This window comes from Podarcis pityusensis (assembly GCF_964106645.2).
Source record: "Podarcis pityusensis genome assembly, chromosome: 10".
Lineage (NCBI taxonomy): Eukaryota > Metazoa > Chordata > Lepidosauria > Squamata > Lacertidae > Podarcis > Podarcis pityusensis.
Genome location: NC_138035.1, coordinates 46,238,059 through 46,263,507, shown reverse-complemented (window position 1 = coordinate 46,263,507; position 25,449 = coordinate 46,238,059). Strand labels below are relative to the sequence as shown.

The window sequence follows — 25,449 nt, the reverse complement described above, 5'->3', positions numbered from 1 at the left end:
CTGTAAAAATATCATATATAAACAATGAAAGATAAGAGAGCCACTTTAGGGAAATGCAGCTTTTCTTCTTTTCTGTATTTTATGTCAGCAACTGCCTGCCTTTCCTCTGCCACCACACCCACTCCCTTTCCTGGGAGTGTCACTGTCACTGCAATTTCCTGCCAGTTTTGCACAACAGTGTGCTCCCAATCCCCCTAAAGTGAGTGCTGTGACGAACATCCCATTCAAACCAGCAGAACAAGGAGACCTCGTGTGCATGTCTACCCAGAAGTAAGTCCAGCTGAAATCTGCAGTGCTCCCCCCCCCCCTTTAAGTGTGAACAGGATTGAAGCCCAAGTCCCTTTTGCTTTCAACGGGACTTAAGTTGGAATCTTATGCATGCTTTCCCAGGCAGTATGTCCCACTGGACACAGCAGGATTTAGTAACATCCTTAGGGCTGTGCTGTTAAGTCTTCATGACTTATTCTGGATTCGTGGTCCAGTTAGGCGTGCCTCTCCCTACTCGTTTCAATACCTAACTCTGCACAGGCTCAAACTGCACAGAATTATTTCACAACATAAAGCAGTCCTTTTCCCACACCGGCTTTGAGATGGATGCCTGACCGGGCTATTCTTGCCAACAGTTGCGTGAAGAGCTGCCCCTTGGGGAGTCTGTAGATGAGGAATGTCATCCCAGAAGGGGAAACTGGGCGGGGACGCGAAAGGAGCATGGCTTTCCTAAGCATGAAAAACTGCCGGCATCCTACATCGCGATCATTTAGCAAGAGTCTCGAACGGAGAGGCCACTGAAGATGCAACAATCCGGTGGTCCTAAACATGACCCTTCGGAACTGATCCCCGCACTGGGTTCCATGGGGCTTCCTAATAAGGATGTTTAGAATGCCGGCGTTCTTCTTACAGAACCCTTCTTCGCTGCCCGAAAACGTGGCGCGATCGAACCTCCTCCCCCTTCCATGCCCTGCAGCCGCACTTCTCCCTTGCACACCAGGTTCTCTCCCCCACCCCTAACTATAGCGCCTTGGCAATGGGGCGCTGCTTGCTCGCTTCTTCTCCACGCGTTTGCAGGCGACGACTTCTCTCTCTCTCGCTCTCTCTGGGGGCTGCTTGCTGGAGCTGCGGCAGGATGGGGGCCCTGCGTAAGGTTGCGGGACGGCATGTGTGTGCGTGTGTCGTGGGGCGGAGGGAGAGGAGAGGCGGAGAAGAGAAAGGAAGTAAGGCGGTGCGCGGGGGGGGGGAAAGGCTGCAGTGTCTTCAGGACTGAGCCGGCCGGCCGCGCGTGCGCGCTGGGTGCGGAGCAGAGAGGTCATTCCCCCCTCCCTTCCCTCATCACCACCGGACCGAGCAAAGAAGGGGAGCAGCCAGAGTGAGGCTCAGGCGTGCAGCGTCACGGCGGCGGCTCCAAGCCTCGCCCAGGCAAGAGGCAGCGAGGAGGGAGGGAGTCTCTGCGCGCGCGCGCGGGTGTGTGTGGTGTGTGCGCGCGCGCACGGGCGGGGAGGACTCCGAGGGCTTGGCCAGGGAGGCGGCGACGGACGCGGGGAGCGGCAGCGCCGTCCGGTAGGTAAGAGGCGGCGGCGGCGGCCACGGGAGGGACGGCTGGGTGGGGAGGACGACGACGAAGACGGCGACGAGGGGGAAGGGGGCCCGGCGCCGAACGCGTGAGGGGACGTTGGCGGTTGGCGGTTAGTGCCTGACACAAGCGGGGTGGGGGTGGGGGGCGGCGGCGAGGGCGAGCCGGGATGTGGGGGGGGGGGAGCGGCGGCGGCTCCGCTTTACAGGCGGGACAAGGTTCCTCAGAGAGAACATGGCGGAGGCGGAACCGAGCCCGGCCGCTCCCCTCCTCGGTAAGGGGGGTGGGGAAGCCGGGCCCCTCTTGCCTCAGCTCTCTCTTCCCTCCCCCCACCCCGTCGCTTCCTTATGGCCGCCTCCCCAGGAGAAGTTAGAGCGGAAGGGGAAAGTTGGAGCCCCTTTGGCGAGGCCGCCCGCAGTTGGGACCTGCCGGTAAGGAGGAGAGGGCGGCGGCGGCGGCAGCAGCAGCAGCAACCCCCACTCCCCACCCGCCCTGCTTGTAGCCGGGAAGAAACTCCGCCGGACTCCCGTGGCGTCGGCCTCTGCTGGAAGCCGCCGCCCCGCCTAGTCCGGCTGGGTCGAAGCGGCTCACTGTTTCCATTCTCCGCCCCAGCGGGGAAGCAGGGCGGCCGCTTCCCAGGCGGAGATAGGCCTCTTCCGCTTTCCAGCCTCTTGCCAGAATCTGTTCGCATCCCCCTTAAAAAAGAAGAAGAAAAGAACGAGCGGCATTTGAACGCGGGGTCAGACTCCGCGTCAAATCGGGCCGAATCTGAATTGAGATCCGGGCCCTGCTCTGCTGAACTCATATTTGCACATATATATTAGGGGGGGAGGGGGACCGCTCGGAAAGAGTTGACGGGGGAGTGCTGCATTGATTGCAGATTTGCCCCCGTTACAGAAAGCCAGACAAATTGGAGAGAGAAATTGAGGGTGGGTGTGGGGATCCACCCTGTACTACTACCCCCTCCCCCTTTGTGGTATTTCTAGCAAGTATGAGATATCTGATGTCTTGGACTTCAATGCAGTGCAACCACTAAAGTCAGTGGGTGTTAATTTTCATTAAAATAGGCTTAAGGCGTCAGGTTAAGAGGAACCAGAGCAGTTCCAGCTGGGCACAGTGAAGTTAACTTCACAAAATGGAAGTCAGTGCTACCCACCACCTCTTTCTAATAAATCATAGAATTGTAGAGTGAGAAGGCACCCCAAGGGTCATCTAGTCCAACACCTGCCATGTTGGATTCCTACCCATAGCTGTCTCTGAGTGGGCTCCAAGCACTAACCTTTTGGTTAATAACCAGATACACTTGACCCAATATGCCACAGGAGGTGGCCATGTTTCTTAACTATTCTGGGTTTTAGTGGCATCTCTGCCTAACGCACAGACTCTCTTCACTTTCTTGTGCTGTGCTGAATGGCTGTACAGTTTCTAGTTGATGTGTCCTATATCAGTATCTGAGAGTAACTTCCTGTCTAAGAAACTAAATCCAAATGAGACTAAAATGATTGTCAAACCCCATGATTTCATTGGAGGTGGAGAGTGGCCTTGAGGTGCTCTTGAAACTAGCACCATGTTCAGAAAGGATACAGGTGTGCCTGGAAATGTTTTTCACCAATTTTTTCTGCCTCGGACATTAAATCTAATATTTCAGGCTTCGATACTTCTGTAGTTTGACTACTATAGTTGCTTCTTGGCAAGATTATAAATGAAGATTAGATGAAGATTAGTTTAGAATGCTTCAACTTGTTCAGAATGGTGAGGCTTTGGAAATTTATCTCTCATTGGGATGTGTCAGTGGCATAAATCTCATGCACTGGCTTTTTGCACCTTTCTGGGCATACGTCTTTATGTTACTTTTGTTCTATAAAGCCCTTAATAGTTTTATAATCAAATACTTTCTCATTCCCTTTATCCAAACAACAGCCTGTTCTATCAAGAGCAGCCCTGCTCTTCTTTTTTTGAGTGGCAAAGATATATAGATAATTTTTTGACTACTCCACAAATATGGAAACTTATTCCCCTTACGGACTTACCAAACAACACCTGGAAGTTTAGCAGAAGCAGTGGAAGACCATTCTGTTTCTGCTTTACTTTTGTTACTTTCAGTTAAGACAGCGTATTGTTGTAAATGTGAACAATAATCCTTCCTGAGCCATGAGAATTTGGTAGGACACAACTTAAATCACAATTTAAGTATAAGAGTGCAATGAACAACTTCACCAACTATAGCAGTGGAAATGCTAATGTGAATTTTATTTTTCCTTGATAACCTCCCCCCCCCCCAAATATATTGACGGGTCATGGGTTTAGAATGGCTAGTATAGTGGCTTGTGAAATATTTTTTCACCAATTTTCTTCAGTTACGTTGATTTGAGTACTGAGTTTCTAGAAATACTTGGGATTCCATAAGATCCAATACAGTATTCTCCATTTTTCCTTGAGAAAATATTTGAATCCTCATCTCCAGCAAATATTCCAATGTGGGAAGTTTGTTTTATTCTTCCAAATAAAATAGCAGACTTTGCGCAATACTAGTTAATCTTCAAAATTAATGCTTAGTTGTAAACATAGACTTGCATCTTAAGCTCTTACTCTGTTAACAGGAGTTCTATTCATGGGGGGGGGGTACAATTACTCTTGGAAGGATTCTTTCTGTGTGCTGAACTTCTGTGAATGGAAGTTCCTTCAAGTCACAGAGAAAAATATTAGAATTGAAGCCATACATCTAGTATGTCATCTAGATGTATGAAGCTTTATTGGTGGACTTCTAGGAGCAGAACATGTACTGCTTTAGTTTAGTGTTGAACTAGGTGTGGGAGTTTGCAGACTAGTTTAGCCAGTTGAAACCCATTGCCATCAGTATGCATTCCTTGCTTTGATCCGGTAGAGTGGAACCTCTACCTGCGACCATAATCCGTTCCGGAGGTCGAAACGGGTCGCTGGGAGAGGTGCCGTTGTGTGCGCATGTGTGAACAGTGATTGCCGTTCCTGCGCAGATGCGAACGGTGGCAAACCCACCAGTTACGTCCGGGTTTGCCACGGACGTAATGGATGAAATGGATGCAAGCAGAGGCGGACGCAAGAAGAGCTTTGACTGTATTAGTACAGTAAAAGGATTTACCTGGCTCAGTATGAAAGTAATTGCTACATGTTTCAGTATCTTGGCAATTTTTGTATAGTTGTATTTGCACTTGTGATGTGATATCCGAAGAATGATTAGAAAACAAACAAGAAGAAACAAGCTTAAGAAATGACTTGAACTTGAGTTTTGTAAAACAAGGCGAAGAACATGAAATGACATAAAGGACCAGTTGTGCAAGACATTGAAATATAACTATCATTTGGGCTTCAGAACCAATTAAATGCAACAGGACCAAACTGCATGTGAGGGCAGTTGCCAATTTTTATTCACATGTCTTCCCTGTTTACATATAAAGTTGGCAGTGGTGGCTAATTTTCGCATTGAAAGAGGCAAGTGGTTGAGGAGAGCTGAATCCTCCTCCCCCGTCCATGATTGGTCAGTGTTCTCCCAGCTGAACTTCAATATTGAAAGTGAGTTGGCCTAGAGAAAAGTTAAAAAAAAAAGGTAGACACTTGAATAAACAAATATGGCCTTCCCTATCTAGTTTGTGCCTTAACACCAGTTCATTTCAGCACTTGGTCTCTACACAGAGAAAGGTCTCCCATACATTTGCCCCCTTTACACATATATGCACATTCATAGAAGTTGTGTTTGGCTGCATGGTATTGAAGCAGTTTCAAGTTGTATTTTTAATTCTAAAACATGGAAGATAGAAAAAAATACTGCAATCTAAATGGTATCGAATAACTCCTGACAATTGATAAGTTGAAGAGATGGTGTTGGTGCCTATGTTGGAGACAAAGTGATGGATAGTTTATATAATAGTGGCCGTGCTTAGCATGTGGTTCCAAATATTGTTTTCAGATGGTGAACTCTTGAAAATTCAGCTTAAGAGAAATCAGCTTTCCTAAAGAAAGGCCTTTTGGTGGCAGTAAGGCATCTTTAGTACAGTGGAAGACAGGAGTGCCTGGTGTGCTCTGGTCCATGGGGTCATGAAGAGTCGGAAACGACTAAACAACAACAACAACCTCTGGATACGAATGGGATCCGTTCCGGAGCCCCGTTCGCATCCAGAAGCAAACGTAACTAGTGATGGCACGTCTGTGCGCACGCGCGTCGCTTTTCGCCGTTTCTGTGCATGCGCGTAACGTCATTCTGAGTGTCTGCACATGCGCAAGCGGCGACACCTGGAAGTAACGTGCTCCATTACTTCCGGGTTGCTGTGGAGCGCAACTCGAACACGCTCAAGATGAATCATATGCAACCTGAGATATGACTGTACTTTGATTAATGTGATAGAAATGGCAGTTAGGTGGTTGTTTAGGTAACATGCATTGAACAAAGTTAGGTAGTAAAAATAATTGTGAAGAAGCGTGTTCATGCTGCCATTAATTGATAAAGAAATATTGCTGCCTAAATAAATGTATTTACAGTTTACAGGTGAAAACGTTTATTGAAACCTCCAATAATCTCTGTGATACAGAATACTTAAAACAGTTCTAATTTATAAAACTAGCGGAAGTTTATTAAGATAGCAGACTTCTAAATTCTTGGTGAGTCTGCAGTCAGAACAGTGGAATTTTCTTCCTTGTCAGAAATCAGTAAACTGACAGAAGGCTGCATGTAGCTGTTCAAAGGAAGACACATCTAAAAGAAAGGAGGACCTTTCCATACATAATAATCAGAAGATTTTGGCCTTTTAAAAGTTTTATTTATTTATTGCTGGACCAATAGAAAAAGTTTTCAAATGACTGGTCAGAATTTTTTTAAAACATTAACTTTATAAGAAGAAACTAGATACATCTACAAAGATGCTACTTAATACTTTGTTTAATTACAAAATCAAATTAATTTCATTGTTAACCATAACATTATAATGAATTATAACTATAATATTGAGTAAAGACTCTATAAATGTGAATGATTAATTAAATAGTTCTCTGGTTTTTATTCTTGCAACAACTAAAGTAATAGTGCCACTGTATTCTGCTCTGGTCAGACCTCACCTGGAGTACTGTGTCCAGTTCTGGACACCACAGTTCAAGAAGGACACTGACAAACTGGAACGTGTCCAGAGGAGGGCAACCAAAATGGTCAAAGGCCTGGAAACGATGCCTTATGAGGAATGGCTAAGGGAGCTGGGCATGTTTAGCCTGGAGAAGAGGAGGTTAAGGGGTGATATGATAGCCATGTTCAAATATATAAAAGGATGTCACCTAGAGGAGGGAGAAAGGTTGTTTTCTGCTGCTCCAGAGAAGCGGACACGGAGCAATGGATCCAAACTACAAGAAAGAAGATTCCACCTAAACATTAGGAAGAACTTCCTGACAGTAAGAGCTGTTCGACAGTGGAATTTGCTGCCAAGGAGTGTGGTGGAGTCTCCTTCTTTGGAGGTCTTTAAGCAGAGGCTTGACAACCATATGTCAGGAGTGCTCTGATGGTGTTTCCTGCTTGGCGGGGGGTTGGACTCGATGGCCCTTGTGGTCTCTTCCAACTCTATGATTCTAAACTGTGCCAGTCTTGGCTAATGAAATATTAATATCAAGAAAAAAGGTGGTCAGCTTACCAAGTCTTAATTATATTTGTCAAATTTTATATCCTATCATTCCAACGTGGTTTTCAAGCCAGCCATGAGTTTACATGGCAGTTTACATTTCCCCCTTATTCATCCTCTTAATGCAGTTTCCCCCATTTCCTCTTTGACATAAATGTGGAATTCATTGCCTCCACCTTTTTGCCATTGTTTGCAAAAATTCTAATTCAAAGTAAACCACCCAATCCATTGGGCAGTATGTAAGTTGCTCTTGAGCAGTCTATGTAAATGTATGACCAAGGTGCAGTGCACTGTAAAGATGCTGTTGAGCTGTGTGTTCTGTTTAAAGGTGTTATTGGTGTCAGCAGTGCAACAAGAATTTAGAGATCTTTCACAGGTCTCAGAATTGATCAAACTGGTTTCCTGAGTCAGAAAATTCAGGGTAAAGGAGAACGTCTTCTAAGATAGATTACTAGTAGTAAAACCTAACTTTGACTCCTCTGTGTTATCAGCTGTAAGAAATTTCCTGCAAGACTTTTCTTTAATACTATTTTGGCTTTATTTCCCCTTAACATATTGGCACCATGGGCATCGATGAAACCTTTCTGGGGGAAAATGCATTTGTGGGAGCATGCCATGCAGACTTTAGCATGAAGTACTTGGCAAGACCCATGCAAACATACTAATGATTCTTAGGTGATGGTGAATTGTCTTATGAACATTTGTGGACATGGGCTTGATTGGGGCAGTAGACAGGGTGAGTACCTTATAAGGTTCACAGTGCAGGTGCAGGCTTTCTTATGTTGGTGTTTATTATAATTCTTGAAGTAGCGCAGATGTCAAACTCTTTAAATTTTCAAAGCCTTGCCTCTTTGTTCATCAAAGAACAGACTCCCCAGAACACAAATTCCATAGCTCAAATAAATGTGCAAATTTGCAGGACTTACTCAGCTTTCATAATTGAATATATTTGACCGGTTTGTGAATCAGAATGGTGTGTAAGAAGTGTCTGCCCTCAAAAGTGGTAGTTACTGAGAACACACTTTTGTTCTCACCACTACCTTTATCAGGCTTTTAAAATTAAGAATGGATAACTCACACAGGGTGGAGGCATTTTCTTTTGTCTTAAATGGTTGTTGACTACTGATAGCCTATCCCAAGGAAATGAGAAAAACTTAGTATCCAGCAATAGGAGTGAGGAGTTACAGAAAGTCTAATGGAGAGAGCATAATTTGTAGGGGCAATGTGTTGAAGGTAGGAGGACAACACAGCACATAATATTTAAAGAAACTGGAATGTTGGGAGCAGAAAGACTTGATTGAAGGGTGTAGATTAGGTGGGAGGGAGACTAAAATAGTTGAAGGATAGTAGAAATAAACAAGGTAGTTGGGTATTGAGTTCTATGGCAATAATAATAATAATAATAATAATAATAATTTATACCCCGCCCATCTGGCTGGGCTTCCCCAGCCATTCTTGGCAGCTTCCAACAAAATATTCAAAATACATTAAAACATCAGTCATTAAAAACTTCCCTAAACAGGGCTTCCTTCAGATGTCTTCTAACAGTCAGATAATTGTTGATTTCCTTGACATCTGATAGGAGGGCCTCCCACAGGGCGGGTGCCACTACTGAGAAGGCCCTCTGCCTGGTTCCCTGTAACTTTCCTTCTTGCAGTGAAGGAAGTGCCAGAAGGCCCTCGGTGCTGGACCTTAGCATCCGGGCTGAACAATGAGGGTGGAGACGCTCCTTCAAGTATACTGGGCTGAGGCTAGCATGCAGGGCAAGCATATGATTATTTCTCTGTGAATTTAAGAGCTGCTGAACTCTATAAATTGATCTACATACGTCATCATATACATGCAGCTTACTTTATATGCAAATATGCATGGAGTGATTTTCCTTTATAAGGAGGGCTTCTCCACCTGAGCTTAAATGGGTTGTCCTATATGGAACTGCTTTGTGTCATCCTGTTAACTCCTGGTCTTAAATTCAGGGGGGCTACTAGGCAGTGACCTTTTCCTTTCACTGTAATTGGTTTGTCTTTGTTACTGAAGCAACACAATGGGCCGGTACATCCACTGTCACACCTACAGATGTAAAAGAGAAGTAGAGCTGTGTGTAATAATCAGCATATTGCTGACAATTTACTCCACAACTGAATAACCTCACTCACTGGTTTCATGTAGACGTTAAACAGCATTGGGAATAAAATTGAACCCTGAGGAATGCTACATTGAAGATTCCACAGCTTTGAAGACAATATAGGACCGAGTGATCCAACAGTTATTGGATGCTCTGAAATCGGTGGAGACAACACCTAGAGTAGATGTTGCAACATGGGTATAAAATTTTTGAATTAAAAATTCTTAATTTTTAATCATAGATAGTAAAATCATAGAGTTGGAAAGGACCCTGATGGTCATCTAGTCCAACCCCCTGCAATACAGAACTGTGCAGCTGTCCCTTATGGGGGATCAAACCTGCAACCTTGGCATTACCAGCACCACATTCTAACCAACTGAGTTATCAGATCATTGCATTATCAGATGCTTGCCCTCTTCAGGTGACATATTTTGGTGGAACAATGCACACTTAGGGTCATATTTAATGCATAGCTCTGCTTTAAGGGTTGTACCCAGAGACTGCATGAGTGGATATCAGGTTGTGCAACTGATCTTTCTCTTCGCCTTCTCCCGCTGTTGGGGGGTGGGAGTGGGAAACGCTCTCCAGGAATTTGGGGAGGCCCTAGTGGAAGAGTGCAGGTCTAGAGTCAGTAGCATATTTATCTGTGGTGTAAAGATCTAATCTTCCTCTTCCCTTCCTTCCCCTGAAGCCCCTTGGCCCCCCAAAACTCTGTCCAGAGGGTTGAGGTCAGGGAGCCCTGAACAATGGGATGTATATTGTACAGGGCTTTAGTGGGAGAAGGGAATTACTCAAAATAGCGCAAAAGGATTTTATACCAGCAGAATTCCCACAGGGTTATAGTGAGAAGAAATTTTGGCTGGCTACATAGTCAGCTAAATTTTGTTGACCCATATAGTTCAACTTCTACTTCTGACTGTGAACATCTATATTAATGATGCTTCTGTTATTGGAAGGTAATTAATTAATTACTACTAACTTTTGAATGACTATATTTGCTTTGACGCTTTTGAAAACCTCATCCAGGAAATGTGCAAGAAACATCACTGATAGTGTTCATAAAAACATGCCAGTTGACTTCTGTATTGCGCTATTTGTCTCAAAAATGGACTATAATTGATATCCCAGAGACTTAAAATGATATATGTGTCCCTCAAAAAATTAAATATGGGTGTCATGTGGTATGATCAGTGGTTTATGTAACTATTTTATAGGATTGTTTTTGTTGGAAACTTCCAGGTGTTGGAAATTTTGCTCTATGTGGTATTGTTATGCAATTGCTTTATGGTTGCTTTCTCTCTAAAGTTGACACAAAGCAAAATGTTATCTGAGTAGAGGTGGCTAAAAATAGTGCACTATGTGATAGTCTACATGCAATAAACTTTGATGTAGCCCAGTAAATAAACTTATCCATAAGCTAGTTCTGAAACAAATGTTTTTTGAATGTATGTGCTGTTTACTAAACACAGTAGTGGTTTCTGGGCCTTCTTGTTCAAGGGTTAGTCTAGATAGTTGGCAGACACACACTTACTATTGGACCAATATAAATAATCAAATGAAGAAGAGGGAGCATGTTTTCTGGAAAAGCTCATTAGCTCATGGTTGAAGGGGGGCGTTCCTAGTGCTTGGTAGTAATGTGAAATCTGATTGTTCTGCATAAAAGAACAAAATACTTCAGTCACAACAGGATAGCATCAGAGTTCCTGAATTGGGCAGAGCATCATCTAATGTCAATAAAGGCCATTCACATCAAGGGAATCCAACACAAAGGCTTTTTTGCACAGCAGGGAATCAATATCACAAGCTGGAAGTGGCAATTAAATGATGTAGCTTGCTGCATCTAGGAGCTAGAACTTATTTGTTTCAGCAGATAATACTAAGCCTGCTCACTTTGTCTAGTAAAAAAGACCCATATTAGCAAACGATCCACTTTTTTCAAAAACCAAGGTCTGTGCTGCTTTCAATTTTACTAGGATGAATGCTCAAATTGTTCTGCTAAGGTTGTCGTAAATAATGTGATGTCTTCCACGACTTCGGTGGAACTTGCACAACAGGAAGGCCTAATTATTGCTAATCTGTCACTTTGGTCTCGCTTAGCTTTTCTGAGAAAGGAAGTTGGGTTATAAGTTATTTCCAAAAATGGCTTCATGTATAAAACACATGTTTGACAATGAGTTAATGATTTGTTAACTGTCAGATCTTTTTTAACTGTTGTAAGCTGCTCCAAAATATTCCTGTTCACACAAGCAAATTTTAACTATCAGTTAAATTTCACTTTTGTGAGAACCAGTCTGGAACTGTATTATCTTTCTAACCAAATTAATAACTTTTACCCTGTACAGACTCTTCTACTAATGTTATTAAACGTGAAGCCCAAAGCTAAATTCAGTGTGCTGAGCAAGATTAGCTTGGACTACATTCTCCCTGACAGCTTCACCAGTCTCTCCCCCCCCCCACCACCCCAGTGTTCTATGTAACCTAAGCACATTCCTATCGCTTTGTACTTTTGTAATGAAGAGATCACAAAGCAAGGAGAGAAAGTATGTTGCCCAGTAGATAATGGATGTGGATGAAAAGGCTACTTAGTGATGAGAGCACTTTTGTTCTCAAGACTGAAGTTTCACTTGATTCAAGAATGTATAGACACAGAATTACGCAACTGTGGCATTCATGTTTTTAGGCACACATGCAAAATATTTTCTTTGACCTATAGGTCAAATAAACTTTTAGTTCTTGTCAAAACACTTGGCAAAGAATCTGAGTAAGTGGTGTAATGAAAACAGAATGTTGATGAGTCCTCCTCTTCTATCTAGTTCATATTATGTATTCAAATAGGGCACATGTGCTGTAACCCACATTTTTGAAGCGCTAAATTGCTTTGGACAAGGGTTTTTAAAGGACCATCTTCCAGATATAACTTCCTGTTTTCACTGGTTATCGCTGGAAGCCCTGCTCAGAGTTCCATCACTGAGAGGCATGTAGCTGGTGGGTGCACATCACAGGAAGTCAAGGAGGCTGTTTCAAAAGCTGCTTTGCAGCATTAATCCAGGAAACTCTGGTATTGGGTTTAAATGAGAGGCATGGAAAGACTTGCAAAACCATTGTGGTGCATAATGACATCATATCATTGATAGGTTGGTGCCCACCTATCAACTTTGGCACACAAAGCCAATCCTGATAAGAATCTGGTCCCCAGAGGCAAAAAGTTTTCCCCTACCCTGCTTTAACTCCATCCAACTTTCCATTCTGTGCCCTTGCTGTCAATCAGTTTCCCACACACTCTTCTGTCACATGCTCCTTGGGTGCTTTCAGTTGCATTTGAGGCTAGGGCAGTGTATGTTGTGCAGTTCAGTTGGTGGAACTGGTGAACTTATGATACTGTTGACCTAGTCTGAAGCATTAGATATGGATATTTCTCATATGCACAAACATCAGTTTTGTTTGCATAACTCTTGATATATACTTGTATATATACTTGGTTTTGCAAATCTAATAAGGAAGAACGGAACTTCAACTTTGCATTTGGCTATTTTCAGCTCAATAGGTATATGGGTCCTGATTTAGGAGGTAGTAATGAAGTTTTTTTTCCCCTAACCCTCTAATGCTGCCCTCAGCTGTTCTGTTGTTGTTGTTGTAGTTGCTGCTGGTAGACTTCCTATTCTTGACTGACTTGAGTGTAGCCTTTTGGTAATGAAAAGCCAAGATGTCTGCTGCAGTGTTCGAAGCTAGGCATTAGACACGTTCCACGATAGGGAATGGTATGTTTGTGAGCAATTTCAGAATTCTTGTCATGATGTATGTGCCTGAGACTTGAACTTAAAATTGCCTCCTGCTGCCCAAGTGAACTGTCACCACTTGCACCACAGCATGGGTCAGCTGACTGGCGCTGTGGGTGCGGGAGTAGAAATGACTCCCCGCACGACTCTAGAGTAAAGTCACTGCTGCCTCCTCCATGGGCTGCATCTACCCTTCCTGGCTTGCTGTTGCTGGGCTTCCTCCTCTCCTCTGTCTGCTGCAGTGAGAAAGAGTGAGCAAGCAATCAAGGGTGGGCAGGACTTTGGGGAAACTTTTCCCTCAGTATCTACTGAAAAAGGACCTGCATGCTTTCTCTCTCTGCTGGCTTCACAGTTTCTCCACATTGTGATTTTTGCATAGCACAAATACACATCATTGATTCGCGATATATTGCCAGATCAAAAATTATGAAACTAATTGGTTTTGGACAATATATTGACAATATATAGCCCCTTCTTTTCTCGCCTCCCCAACTCCTGTAGGATCCTTCCCATTAGCTTTCAAATTTAGGCTATTATTGTGGTGGCCTATTTCCCCCCCCCCGCCCTCTTTTTGGACTTTTCTGCACCCTAAACCTGGCCAGCTGCTTTAGTGGAGGAAGCCATGTGAAGCATTCTGAATTCTTTGGCATTTCACTCAAACATTCTGAAGAATGGCTTGCTCCTATATGTTAATTGCCTGTACATTAACATCACCTTTAGAGGCCTGTCAGTGTGTCCTTGACTTTGGTGTTTTGTCTCGTGGCAACTGGGTATACGACTTTTTTGGGGGGGGGTCCAGGGTATCCCATCTTTAGAATTTCCCCCTCAGAAAGATCTGTCTGGCACCATTCCTCTTAACATCTCTTAGCACTGCGTTAAAATGATTTTCTTTACAGATGCTATGCCTCTGTTTTTATGGTGCTGCTTTTATTGATACTTGTTTTTTCCTGGAAAGAAATTTTCCAGGTAAAATCAGTATTTGTAACATTTTATTTTAATAGTAAGACATGATCCCAGACATGTAAGGTTACACAAAAAGGGTATATCAACTGCCACTGACTTTATAGTTGTATCAGGACACTGTGCTAGATATATTACCTGCAGTGGATAAGTGACTACGATATTTGCTAAACTTCTTCCAACATACTTTTCAGACTGCCTATCACATAGAAAAATTGTTACTGTTTTCAAACAAGCTATCTGTACTTTTTGTTTGTTTGAAGTTTTAGTGCAATAGTATGAACACTCTGTATTCTGTACTAATAGAAGATAAAATTGATAAGCCAAACTTGTGCCATATGCAGCTCAGTGTAACAGATTCTTTTTTTTCTTGTAGGTATTAAGGTGGTGACTCAACACTTGCACCATGCGTGAATATAAACTAGTGGTTCTTGGTTCAGGAGGTGTTGGAAAGTCTGCGTTGGTGAGTGATACTTTTTGGCCTCTTATGACTATGTCTAAGCATATAAAACTTGTATATTTCATCTGAAACTCCCAGTAAGATGTGTCTGGATGTTTCAGGTGACTTCTGTGCACTGTGATGTGCCCGAGTCCAGTTTTGTTATGTGTGAAGCATGTGTTTAGTATTAAGTCATAAGATTCCAGATCCTGGCAAGCAATCCAAGAAAAGCACAGTTTTCGTGCTATAAGCATCAGTCTCTCTACTAAATAGTCTAAGCAACCAATGCGTTAATAGGCAGCTGGAAAGCATTTCAGGTGTGTAATATGAACATAAGCACATATACCGGTATATATGTGTGCATATACATATGTTCTATACCAATTTTATTTATCTATTTTTAACCTACTTATAGTTCAGTTAGTACAGTCAATGGAGTGCCCTATTTTTTGTGTTTATTGAGGGTTGGAAAGCTGTTCATTTTGCTTTAAGAAAAAAATTAATGCTACAGTAAAAATTGTCAATGTTGGGAAGCTGGAATTGGAAGTAGAAGTGGTTGTTGCAGAAACAAACAAAATGTTCATTTATTTTTGAATCTCTGTTGAACAATATTTGAAAAATAGGTCAATGGTTAGCTTCCAATAAATTATACTAATGCTTAAACATGAATTCCAAAAGGTAACAGGTAAAATGTTTTAATACTTAATATCTATCTGTAGCACCTTATTTGGGCCTAAAATTTGGCTTCATTTTAAAAAACCTTAGTCATTTGAGTTACTTCAGTCATTTATAAAAGGTAATACAACTTATTGTTACTTCATCATGACAAGAATTTGTATAACCTTAAAAAAAAGGAAAAAAAGACTCCAAACTACCTCCGTCACCAATAAAGAGATTTTATTAAGGGTGTGAGATCATCTGCCCCAATCCATTCTGAATTTTCACTGTCTAAAATTAGGCTGGAAAAAACTTCAAAAATTGGGAAACACTGAGGAAGTCACTCAAAATCTGGTGACCTTTTGAATGTGTCTCAGCATGGGGTTTGGATATTCAGAGCAAACACTATTTAATGGTAAATGTCAGTCAGAGAAACCCTATGCTAGTCTTTATTCTATTTTTTGTTGGAAAGCAGTGTGTGGAGGGTGATATCCAAAATTGCATGAGCACATTTTCACTTCTTCCCCTTCCCTTTGCACTCATCCTTAACTCCAGAAGGTCTTCCAACTCTTTAGAGAAGATCTGGGGGACTACAGAGCCAGAGGAGAAGAATGGGAAGTCCCATTGCACTTTCAGTATATAAAAGCCTCATGCCATCAGATACATATGCAGAGAGAGTGCAGGTGTCACTCAGATGCAATAAGATTAAGCGCAGCCCCCTTGAAGGCTTCCTGTCTTCAATATGTGGTAGTAAAGAAAAAGAGAGACACTGATTTAAGCACCTTATAAGGGGTAAACAGACAAGACACCGTGGCATTGTCTGAATCAATTAATAGTGGCTGATGTAATTTATATTACAACTGAGTTTAGTAGCACCTTCATTGTTCAAGGCTGAACAGTTTTTCTCTGAAGCAAAGTTCAAAACTAATGCTGGCTCTTAACCTTTCAATTGACATGTCAGTGTTCTGAAGAAACTTAATATAAATATAGGCAGCAAGCTAGAAACAACTTGTGCTTTATATGTGTGTAATGAACTGTTTGCAGTTTAAATGTTCCTTTTAATAGGAATATTTATAAAAATTGCATTAAAAAGGTATTTATATATAAAATGCTGTTTTTGTTGTAGACTGTACAGTTTGTTCAAGGAATATTTGTTGAAAAGTATGATCCTACGATAGAAGACTCTTACCGAAAGGTATGCACATTATTTTAAGTTGTCGTATACCTTTAAGTGAATAGCATATTTTGTGTTATTGAAAACAGTAGCCTACAACCTAAATGTAATACAACAGTGAAAGTTACCTGCTTTGTTTTTCGATGTGGCTAAGTTACAATCCAACCCAACCCAACTTGAGAAGGCTACAGGCATTTCTAGTCAGATTGGAATAGGTCCTTTTCGAGATGGAAAGAAGCTTGACCTAGCTTTCGGCAGTCAAAAAATAAAAGTAGGGCAGCTTGGTTAGCTTGTGTCATGAAGGCTACTGGGCTCTGTTTTGAGCACTAAGCACTTTTGAACAAAGCAACTGTCCACAACTTACCATACCATAGTGACAAAAAAAAACTACCAACTTTCCGTGAATGATCTGGAAGAACCCAGTGATGTTTCATGAAGCTAAGTGAGGGTGGATCAGTTCACTGCCAGAATGGGAGAGGCCAGGAAGTGCTCTTGAGTTTTCCAAAAGGAAAAATGTGGTGGTTTGTAATTAAAACATAAGAATAAACCATATAGACACAATTATAGCAGTATGAACTAAAATGAGTCACTATGGTCAAGAGGAACATTGTGTTAATGGCAAACAGTAGATGTCTTGAGCTCTAAAAGGCATGCACTTAACCTGCATTGTAGCACATTACTTGAGCATTTTCCAACCTGGTGTCCTCCAACTGTTTTGGAATAAAACTCCCATAACCCCTAACCATTGGATATTCTGGCTGGGGTTGTTGGGAGTGGTGGACTGGGGTATTTGGTATTAGGAAAAATGGGCTCCCCCCCCCCAGATGTCCTTAAATGGTAACAAACACTTTCTCGCTGTCATCTTGTTCTTCTTCTGCTTTCACCTTCCCCTCTGCTCGAATTTAGTGTGCAGTTCTTGCTACAAAATAAACCCCGACCCAAGCAAAATTAACATATCTATTTTGCTATTTTATTATAAACTCTCAAACTCTCTTTCAGCCTGCCAACTGCTTTGACTATGGTAAGGGAAATAATCTTGTGCATTGTGGGTATAACTTGTAAAGGCAAGTTAATGAGTATTTGAAGTCTTGCTGTTTATACTTCAGTACAAAATTGTGTCTTCTTCTTTTTTGACAGCAAGTTGAAGTAGATGCACAACAATGTATGCTTGAAATCTTAGACACAGCAGGAACGGTATGTAAAAATAAGACTAAGTGTAAAACTACTATAGGTCAACTTTTACAAATGAAAGTGTTTACAGAGCAATAGATTGAGCTACAGAACAAGCCATTCCAGTTAATTTCTGTAAACATGCGTAAGACTATTAGTATATGATGGTTTTCATTTTTGTTTATTTAAGAGTGTATATGTTATCCATGAATTAAAAAAAAATGAGCTACAGAACAAACTAAGTTTTTATCAGTGTCTCTTGACAACGGTCAGCATGTCACTGTCATTCTTTGCTAAGTTACAAATAAATTGTTCTTCTTCCCCAACCTGTTTGACAAAACTATACAAGTGACATTATTGATAAGTAGAAGGGGTAATATCAGTGGAGGAGGAGGAGGAAATGAGCATTGAATTCTAAAATGATAGAGGGTTAGTTTTCTGTACATGTTTGAAAGGTATTAAATGCTCACAATCACTTCAGCATCTTGATGTTCAGCATCTGTTTAAAAATTGTTTTCCAGCAGGCACACTAAGCTTGTGGTATGGTATGAAGTTTGTATATGTAGAGCAACTGATCTGCATACGCAAACCTGTACTAATTATATCTTGCGTATAAGGAGAAACAGTACACCAATCTTTGGATCCATCCTGTGACTCCCTCCCAAAACACACACACAAAAAAAACCCATGTGTCTGCACTATAGTCCTGCAGAAGGTGCAGCTTTATTTTCAGTCCCTTGCCTATGCCTTTTATAGTGCAGCTCTTTGCTGAGTTGGTATTTTTCACTCAGCTTTCCACCACCTTCCCAATATCATTCATAGATAGTCTGTCAGTTCTGACACCACATATGAAGCAGTGCTGTGGGTTTCCCAGAAAATTTTCTGCTGTCCTAAATCAATCAAAACCAGAGTTACCATATCTATTTGTCTTATATTGTTATGTTTCCTGAGGGGTCTCATATATTACATTCTGTATAAATATCTCAAAGTGTTTGCGGTAGCCCAAAGTAGTTCAGTGAAAATATTTGACTAAGGGGGGAAAGCAAGATGGTGTATTTCGTGTAATTTAATTCTTATGCAAGCAAATACTAATTGTAATTCAGACCTACTTTTTCCCTTCTCTTTCCCCAAACCCATATCTCTTTGTGGTATGCCTTTTGAGATTGTAAGCCCAAGCACAGGGGCTTAATTCTGATATTTGTTAGTCGGTCTGGTCTGTGAACTTCTTTTCAGCTGAAGAGCAGGACAGAAATGCTGTAAATAAATTCAAAAATGTACCTGGGGTTTTAAAAATACTAAATAATATCTCCTCCCCCCCTTACATTATTTAAAGGGGAGAAATGAAGGCACTGAAACGATAAATCATTGAGGTGGTATCTTGCCAAGAATGGCTAACTTGTCTATTGATTCCAATGGGTCTACACTGAGTTTGACTTAGCCATGTACCACCCACCAATTTAAACATGCCTAAAGAGCAGTGCACATGAATATTTGCTCTCTAGTCACCGCAAAGTTAAATACAACTTTGATTATATATTTGATTTTGTTCTGTATCCATTCTGACTACCCAACTTTACTAATGTTGGATCCTTTCATTATACCACTAATTTTTAGGAGGAAAAGGCTGTTCTAAAAACTGAAAATCAGGGTTGACTACCTGTCAGTCATCTGGTGTCAAAAACCATACAGGAAAAGGCTCAGTGCTTTACAAGCCCTGATGTGGCACTTGCAAAGAACAGTGCACAGGGCTTTGCAAACTATGACGAACAGCAAAACTGGGTATATTACACAGATATACAAGCCCTGAAGATAAGCTGATCATCAGCGCCTCTGTGCACAGGGCTTTACAAGTGCCACTAATCAGCTGCAAAGCCCCTTTTGGCGCAGCTGAGAGTTTACCTGCCCCAGACCTGATGTCATATATGATGATAGGTGTAGGGCAGGTGTGTGCCTCACAAGCCAAATGGGAGACCTGGTCCTAATTAGGTCCATGGGATGGAGGTTCCCCGCTGCTGGTATAGAACAAGATGCTGCCTGAAAAGAGCAGGAAAAGATGGAAAAAATTGTTAACTGACTAAAGATAGCTGGAACTCTGACGTTTCACTACTAATTTACAGTGTGTTTAATCCATCTGCTTGTTAGACTGATGCCTTTTCCCCCTGTAAATCTGTAATTCTTGACACAATGCTTCCAGCTTATTTTGAGTAAGTGTCAACTGATTACTTTACATGTCCAGAAAGCCAGCCAGCTCCTGTTTAGAAAAAACGGGATAGGAAAAGTAAATTCATGCTTGGGGGGGGGGGAAATTGCTGTGTGATCAGTCCTCATAAGTCAGGCTGCATTTGTCAGATAACTGTTCTGAGTTCTCCATTTCTGTCATTGTGTTTTACAGGAACAGTTTACAGCCATGAGAGACCTCTACATGAAAAATGGTCAAGGGTTTGCTTTAGTATATTCCATCACAGCACAGTCCACATTTAATGATTTGCAGGATCTAAGAGAACAGATTCTTCGAGTCAAAGACACTGATGATGTAAGCAGTCTTCCTAAGCATTGTTTGCAAATGGCCAGTGGAGGTTCTCTTTAGAAGCACAGCTTATGGCTCTTCGATAGCCAGTGTTCTACAATAAGGACATGATCTGATGTATGCATAGTAACTTGCCTTGGGTGAAAATGGGATTCCTGTTGTCTCTTTCCTTGATATGTGGCCACTCAACAGAAGATCTGCTGCTACTTTTATGACTATTGTATAAAAATGTAATTGAACTAGCACAAATTCACTATCAAAGCTTTAAAGACAGAATAAGCAAGAATCATAAATATAAAAGATATTCTTTAAGTGGGACTTTATTATTTAAAATGGGACTTTGGAAGATAAACTATGCATACAGGCCAAGACAGGATTCATACTGTGTTTCAAAACATAAACAATGCTTGGATATTCAATTCCTTGATTAAGTAGAGACGTGTGTGCAGCTGGCCATTTTAAAACATTACAAAACAATGAGTACTGTCTGTGATGTTAATTTGGAGCCAGAAGGAAGAGCACTGCTGGTTGGATTCAAAAGAAGCTGGTGCTTTGCTTTACTGCATTACTATATTGTGCCATATTGCTCCGTCTCAGATTCCAATTATCTCATTAGAATAAGTTGCTCTTTTAGGTTCAGAAAGTGGTGAATCATACAAAGGCAGTGGATTATTTTTACAAGATAATATAACAGCCCTAAATGTTATGTTAAAATGAAATGTAGATTCAAGTACAGAACTGCAGTGCTGTATAACTTGGATTTGAGAACTCCAAATCTAAGCTACTAGTGGCTTCATTCTCAAATGTTGATGTCTTAAAATTACTTTAATGATATGATGCATTTTAAATGCATTACCTCTGGTTTGATTGTGTAAGAATCCAATTTTCAATTAAGACTTCAGATATAACTTTCAGAGTGTGACTGATTAGTATCGGAAATTATTTAACTTTTCACAGTAGTAGTTATTTAATTTACATTTTAAATCTTTACTTAATGTTTATCATTTTAGGTACCAATGATTCTGGTTGGCAACAAGTGTGATTTGGAAGATGAAAGAGTTGTGGGAAAGGAACAAGGACAGAATTTAGCAAGGCAATGGAATAACTGTGCATTCTTAGAGTCTTCTGCAAAATCAAAAATAAATGTTAATGAGGTAAATAAGTAATTTTACACATTTAATTTTACTTTGTTTATCCCAAACCCACACGACCACTATTATCAGCTTTTGTGAGTTTTTAATCACCTTCATTATTCTAGTGTAAAATTAGATGTAAATTTGTACCTAATTCCTATTGAAATCAGTGGGATATGTCATTCGTTGCTGACATATCCTGTTAATTTCAACAAAATGCAGGTCTGGCAAACCTGTCTAAGTTGTTATGAATTCTACCTCAGTGCTAAAGCAGAATTATGATCTCTGCTTCTGGAAAAGTCCAGCAGAAAGGGGAAGAGATCACTGCTCCAAAAAGGGGAGATACCCTTTTTTGTTCTTGGCATAAAGTAGGGAGAGAATTGTCACCCCCTGGAAAATGATTAACTAATGGCATGAGGTTTCATAGGCAACAATCCACTTCATGAGAATGAGGGAGACTAGTTGGTCTAAACAGCAAAGGGTATTGTACCTCCTTAAAGACTAACAGATTTGTTGGTCTTCAAGGTGCCACAAGAGGTAGCCCATGGGTAGCCAACATGATGCCTTCTAGGTGTTGTCGACAACTCCCATCAGTTGTAATGGTTGGGAATTTGAAGGGCATCATGTTAGCTACCCAATTTAGCCTATTAGAGCAAAAACAATATGGCTATACTTCTAGAAATAGACAATCTAATTCACCATGGCATTGTCTTCTGTTAAAGCCAAAACAACTGCTCCTTTGAAGTTTGAATGCTTCTAAATGTTAGAAATTAATAATCCTGTTTTGGAAACTTGTACAGTGGTACCTCGGGTTAAGAACTTAATTCGTTCTGGAGGTCTGTTCTTAACCTGAAACTGTTCTTAACCTGAAGCACCACTTTAGCTAATGGGGCCTCCCGCTGCCGCTGGAGCACGATTTCTGTTCTCATCCTGAAGCAAAGTTCTTAACCCGAGGTAATATTTCTGGGTTAGCGGAGTCTGTAACCTGAAGCGTATGTAACCCGAGGTACCACTGTATAAATGATGTGAACAGATTGGATGACTCTTTGTTGGCTTCTCTGATGTAAAGATACACAGCTGCAGAAGACATCATTGGTGATGGGACTGTTCTACTTATTCCTAAAACTTAAAATGGCAATCTTGGACTACATTTGGGGGACATGCACATTACAACTGACAACACATTTGATCTTTTCCCCCCATGGAATTTCTTTCTTTGAAACTGGTCAGAATGCCTTAAACTTCCAACAGCTTTTTAAAAAAAGCAAGAGCTCTTTAAGAGCAACTATCAATTATGGGTTATATGCAGTATTTCCCCGTGTTTCCCAGGGAACTCCTGAATTGCGCATAAAAACTATTCAAGCAAAAATTGAGCAGGTCTATGGAAGTAGGGGCAGAAAGAATTTTTGAAACAACTTTTGTGTGGGGAAACTAGCTTTTCAGGATGACATTTACTCTAAAACATAGCCAGCTATTAAATGAATAGCTACATTTTATGTGCACATAGTCTAGAATTTATATGAAACTGTAAGGCTTTAAAACATTTTATCTTACGAAAGACCTATTCACATTATTTGACCCTTAGAACTGGATCAGGATCTCCTGCTTTTTTTCCTTAATGCAATGTTTGTTCACCTGTCAATTACATGATGTCACTATCGCCATTGTGTTTCCTTTTGTCTCTGCAACTTATCAGTGATTTCAAACTTTACTTCCTTTGCTTGAGTGGTTTGATTTCAAACTATGCAAGCAATGGATGCATTTCTCTGGTGGACTTGGTTTAAGTGGGGCTTTGATCAGCATTGCTTGCCAAAGAACAATTGAGAGCACACTTAAGGCTCCTGGTTTTCCCTTTGAAACTGTCTTTACCTGCCTCATATGGGCCAGACATTCGCTACTGCTGATGTACAAAACAGGCCCAAAATATTTGCGGGATTCTTTTGCTTAACATAGGAGGAAATTAGTCCCCAAATATTCATGCTGAATTGTATGTAAAGTAAAGCTTCCTTAAAATCCAAGCTTATTGTGTGCATTTCTTGGAAATAAGGGGTCTTCAGTGGTGCTACTCCCTAGAAAGTGTTTAGGATTGCAATCTCAGTCTTGTCTGTCAACCCCCTTGAAAAGAATCAGGGTCTTATTTGCATGATTTGCATTTCTGGGGGGGGGACGACTGGGAAAAGTGGCAGTTGTCAATTTTAAGAACTGTGGAAGGCAGAATATAAGCGCTACACATCAGAATTTCGTTTGTGGCCGCAGATATCTGCAGTGGTATTTAACTGTCATGTTTAAAAGCTATGAAGCCTGAAAATGATCCCACTTGAAAAACACTGAATATATGAAGCAAACTTTGTGTTCACAGATCTTCTACGACCTTGTGCGACAAATTAACAGAAAAACTCCAGTACCTGGGAAAGCACGCAAAAAGTCATCTTGTCAGCTACTTTAATATATGTGTGTACTGTAGCACTGAGCCAGGTAAGTGTAAGCAAAGTCTTGCCACACTGAAAGCCACAACAAATAGTGCTGTATTTTTAAATGATTGATTTATTCGCATTCGCCGTGCTGAGATGCTTTTGATCATTTCAATCTGGTTTTAAATTATAACACTATATCTGCATCCATGTGCACTTGAATATGCATGAAGGATTGCCAGCTCTTTTAGGATGGGTCAAAAATTCAAAGTTAATGGCTTGGGATTCAGATATAGCCTTGTGCAAGTAAAAGGTACTTCTGCCAATGTTGTGGGGGATCTGACTTTTTTTGCCAGTTGCTTCTTGCTGCAACCTCCTGTGACACTTCTCTCAGACCTCAGGAGCACTTTTTCAGGGGCTGCAGTAGGAAAGAGGTGGAAAAATCCTGTTCTGAGAGCAGAATTTCACTTGGGGGCAGTTGGAATTGAACCCTCTCTTGAAATGGGAAACAAATTTTAACGCAACTGAAACATTTAATGTAGGATACACCTTTTTTCAATATAGTGATTCTCTTTCATTGCTTAAATACCATCTGAGTATTAATCTCTGTTTCTCTTTATGTTCCAGGTCTGAAGAACTGTTGCTGACTACAACAGTGCCAGCATTCCAACTTTATTAAACCTACCAACAACTTAAAATGGACTTTCCTGTGGTGGTACCCTTTGTGAAATGGATGACAGCTACTACATCAGTTTGCACATTCTAATCACTTTCCAGTGTCACGAGAGATTTTTACTTATAAATAATCTAAATGTATGCAACTGGTAAAACCAGAGCCTACATCCAGTATTACTGATAAGAGACATTGTTCATCCACCAATGTTGTACATGTATGAAAACTGTACTGTATACTGCAACAAACCCCATACTTCCTATTGGAGAGTACAATAATGTAAATCCGAAAAGCACCACTATTTTAGCGTAATAAAAGAAAGTCCAAAGAGCTCCTATATATAGACTACTCCAGATAACTTTGCTTCATCGGTATTTGTAGCTTATTGTAACTTTTTTAAAAGAAAAATACAGGATCACCATTGTATTGTACAAAAGCGCTTTGATTAACTCAACAGCTATATAGTTTTTTAATTTTAGGATAAAAAACCTGTGGAGACAGTGATCTAGTCTTTAAAATGAGTCCTTTCAGTATAATGTCTGTCTAAAGACATTGCCTTTAATATCTGTTGGGAAGGAAATGTCCAGATTTTTCAACCTTTTATTGTATGTTTCCTTTTCCTTGTTTACATAGGGAACAATGTTTATAGTTGTGTGTACAGTGGGGGTCTACAACAAGAAGTGTATATTTTAAAACAATTTTTTAATGATTTAACAATTTTTTGTAAATCATTTTGGCTTCTGCAGCTGTAGATTCTCACTGTGAATTCCCTTGCTTGCTCATGCATAAGTGTATTTGCAATACCAAATATACAGGTTTAGTACTTTTGCCTGTTAGTGATTGTTTTACATGTGTAACGTTTTGGTTGAGATGTTAAATGGTGGACGAGTACTGTGGATGTGAATGTGGGAAGTAATTTTAATCATGTGTAATTGGTCCCAGGGCCTAAGTTGCAGTAATTACCTTTTTGCAGATTTATTTAACAATGCCTTGTTGCTTTGTATGCATTAACGTTTGGGTGTAAAGATTGCGTGTAAAATCCAACAGGGAGCCACAGTATTTAAATTGACCAACCTAATGTTACAACTGCTTTGAGGTGGCCAAATGTAAACTAAAAGCCTTAATTAAAAGTGGTGCAATTTTGTATGACTTAGCATCAGTAGTTCAATAAATTTGGATTGCCATGCAAGGGCTTGCATTACAA

General features: G+C 40.9%; 1 protein-coding gene and 1 long non-coding RNA gene across 7 annotated transcripts in view; one reads left to right on the top strand and one right to left on the bottom strand.

The window, feature by feature from the left end:
- Positions 1–1,135, bottom strand: part of LOC308457844 — a 3,793-nt gene extending 2,658 nt beyond the window's left edge. The window contains exon 1 of the long non-coding RNA XR_013977125.1: positions 581–1,135. This is a non-coding gene — a long non-coding RNA (uncharacterized lncRNA). The remainder of the gene's footprint in view (positions 1–580) is intronic.
- Positions 248–25,449, top strand: RAP1B (RAP1B, member of RAS oncogene family). Of its 6 annotated transcripts, none has more exons than XM_080972042.1 (8): positions 248–270; positions 14,438–14,524; positions 16,284–16,352; positions 17,469–17,525; positions 19,894–20,034; positions 21,039–21,182; positions 23,521–23,636; positions 24,200–25,449. In XM_080972042.1, exons 2-7 carry the CDS (start codon positions 14,468–14,470, stop codon positions 23,605–23,607), a joined length of 555 nt encoding a protein of 184 aa, XP_080828168.1. In that variant the 5' UTR covers positions 248–270; positions 14,438–14,467; the 3' UTR covers positions 23,608–23,636; positions 24,200–25,449. The 6 variants fall into 6 exon arrangements, with proteins under 6 accessions (XP_080828168.1, XP_080828164.1, XP_080828165.1 ...); XM_080972038.1 differs by lacking the exon at positions 248–270 and adding an exon at positions 1,421–1,554; XM_080972039.1 differs by lacking the exon at positions 248–270 and adding an exon at positions 1,421–1,558.

Coding starts and splice junctions, on each gene's coding strand:
- RAP1B (XM_080972042.1), top strand. CDS start 14,468: ATGCGTGAATATAAACTAGTGGTTCTTGGTTCAGGAGGTGTTGGAAAG. Junction 16,353..17,468: donor TAGAAGACTCTTACCGAAAG/GTATGCACATTA, acceptor CTTTTTTGACAG/CAAGTTGAAGTAGATGCACA. Junction 17,526..19,893: donor TCTTAGACACAGCAGGAACG/GTATGTAAAAAT, acceptor TGTGTTTTACAG/GAACAGTTTACAGCCATGAG.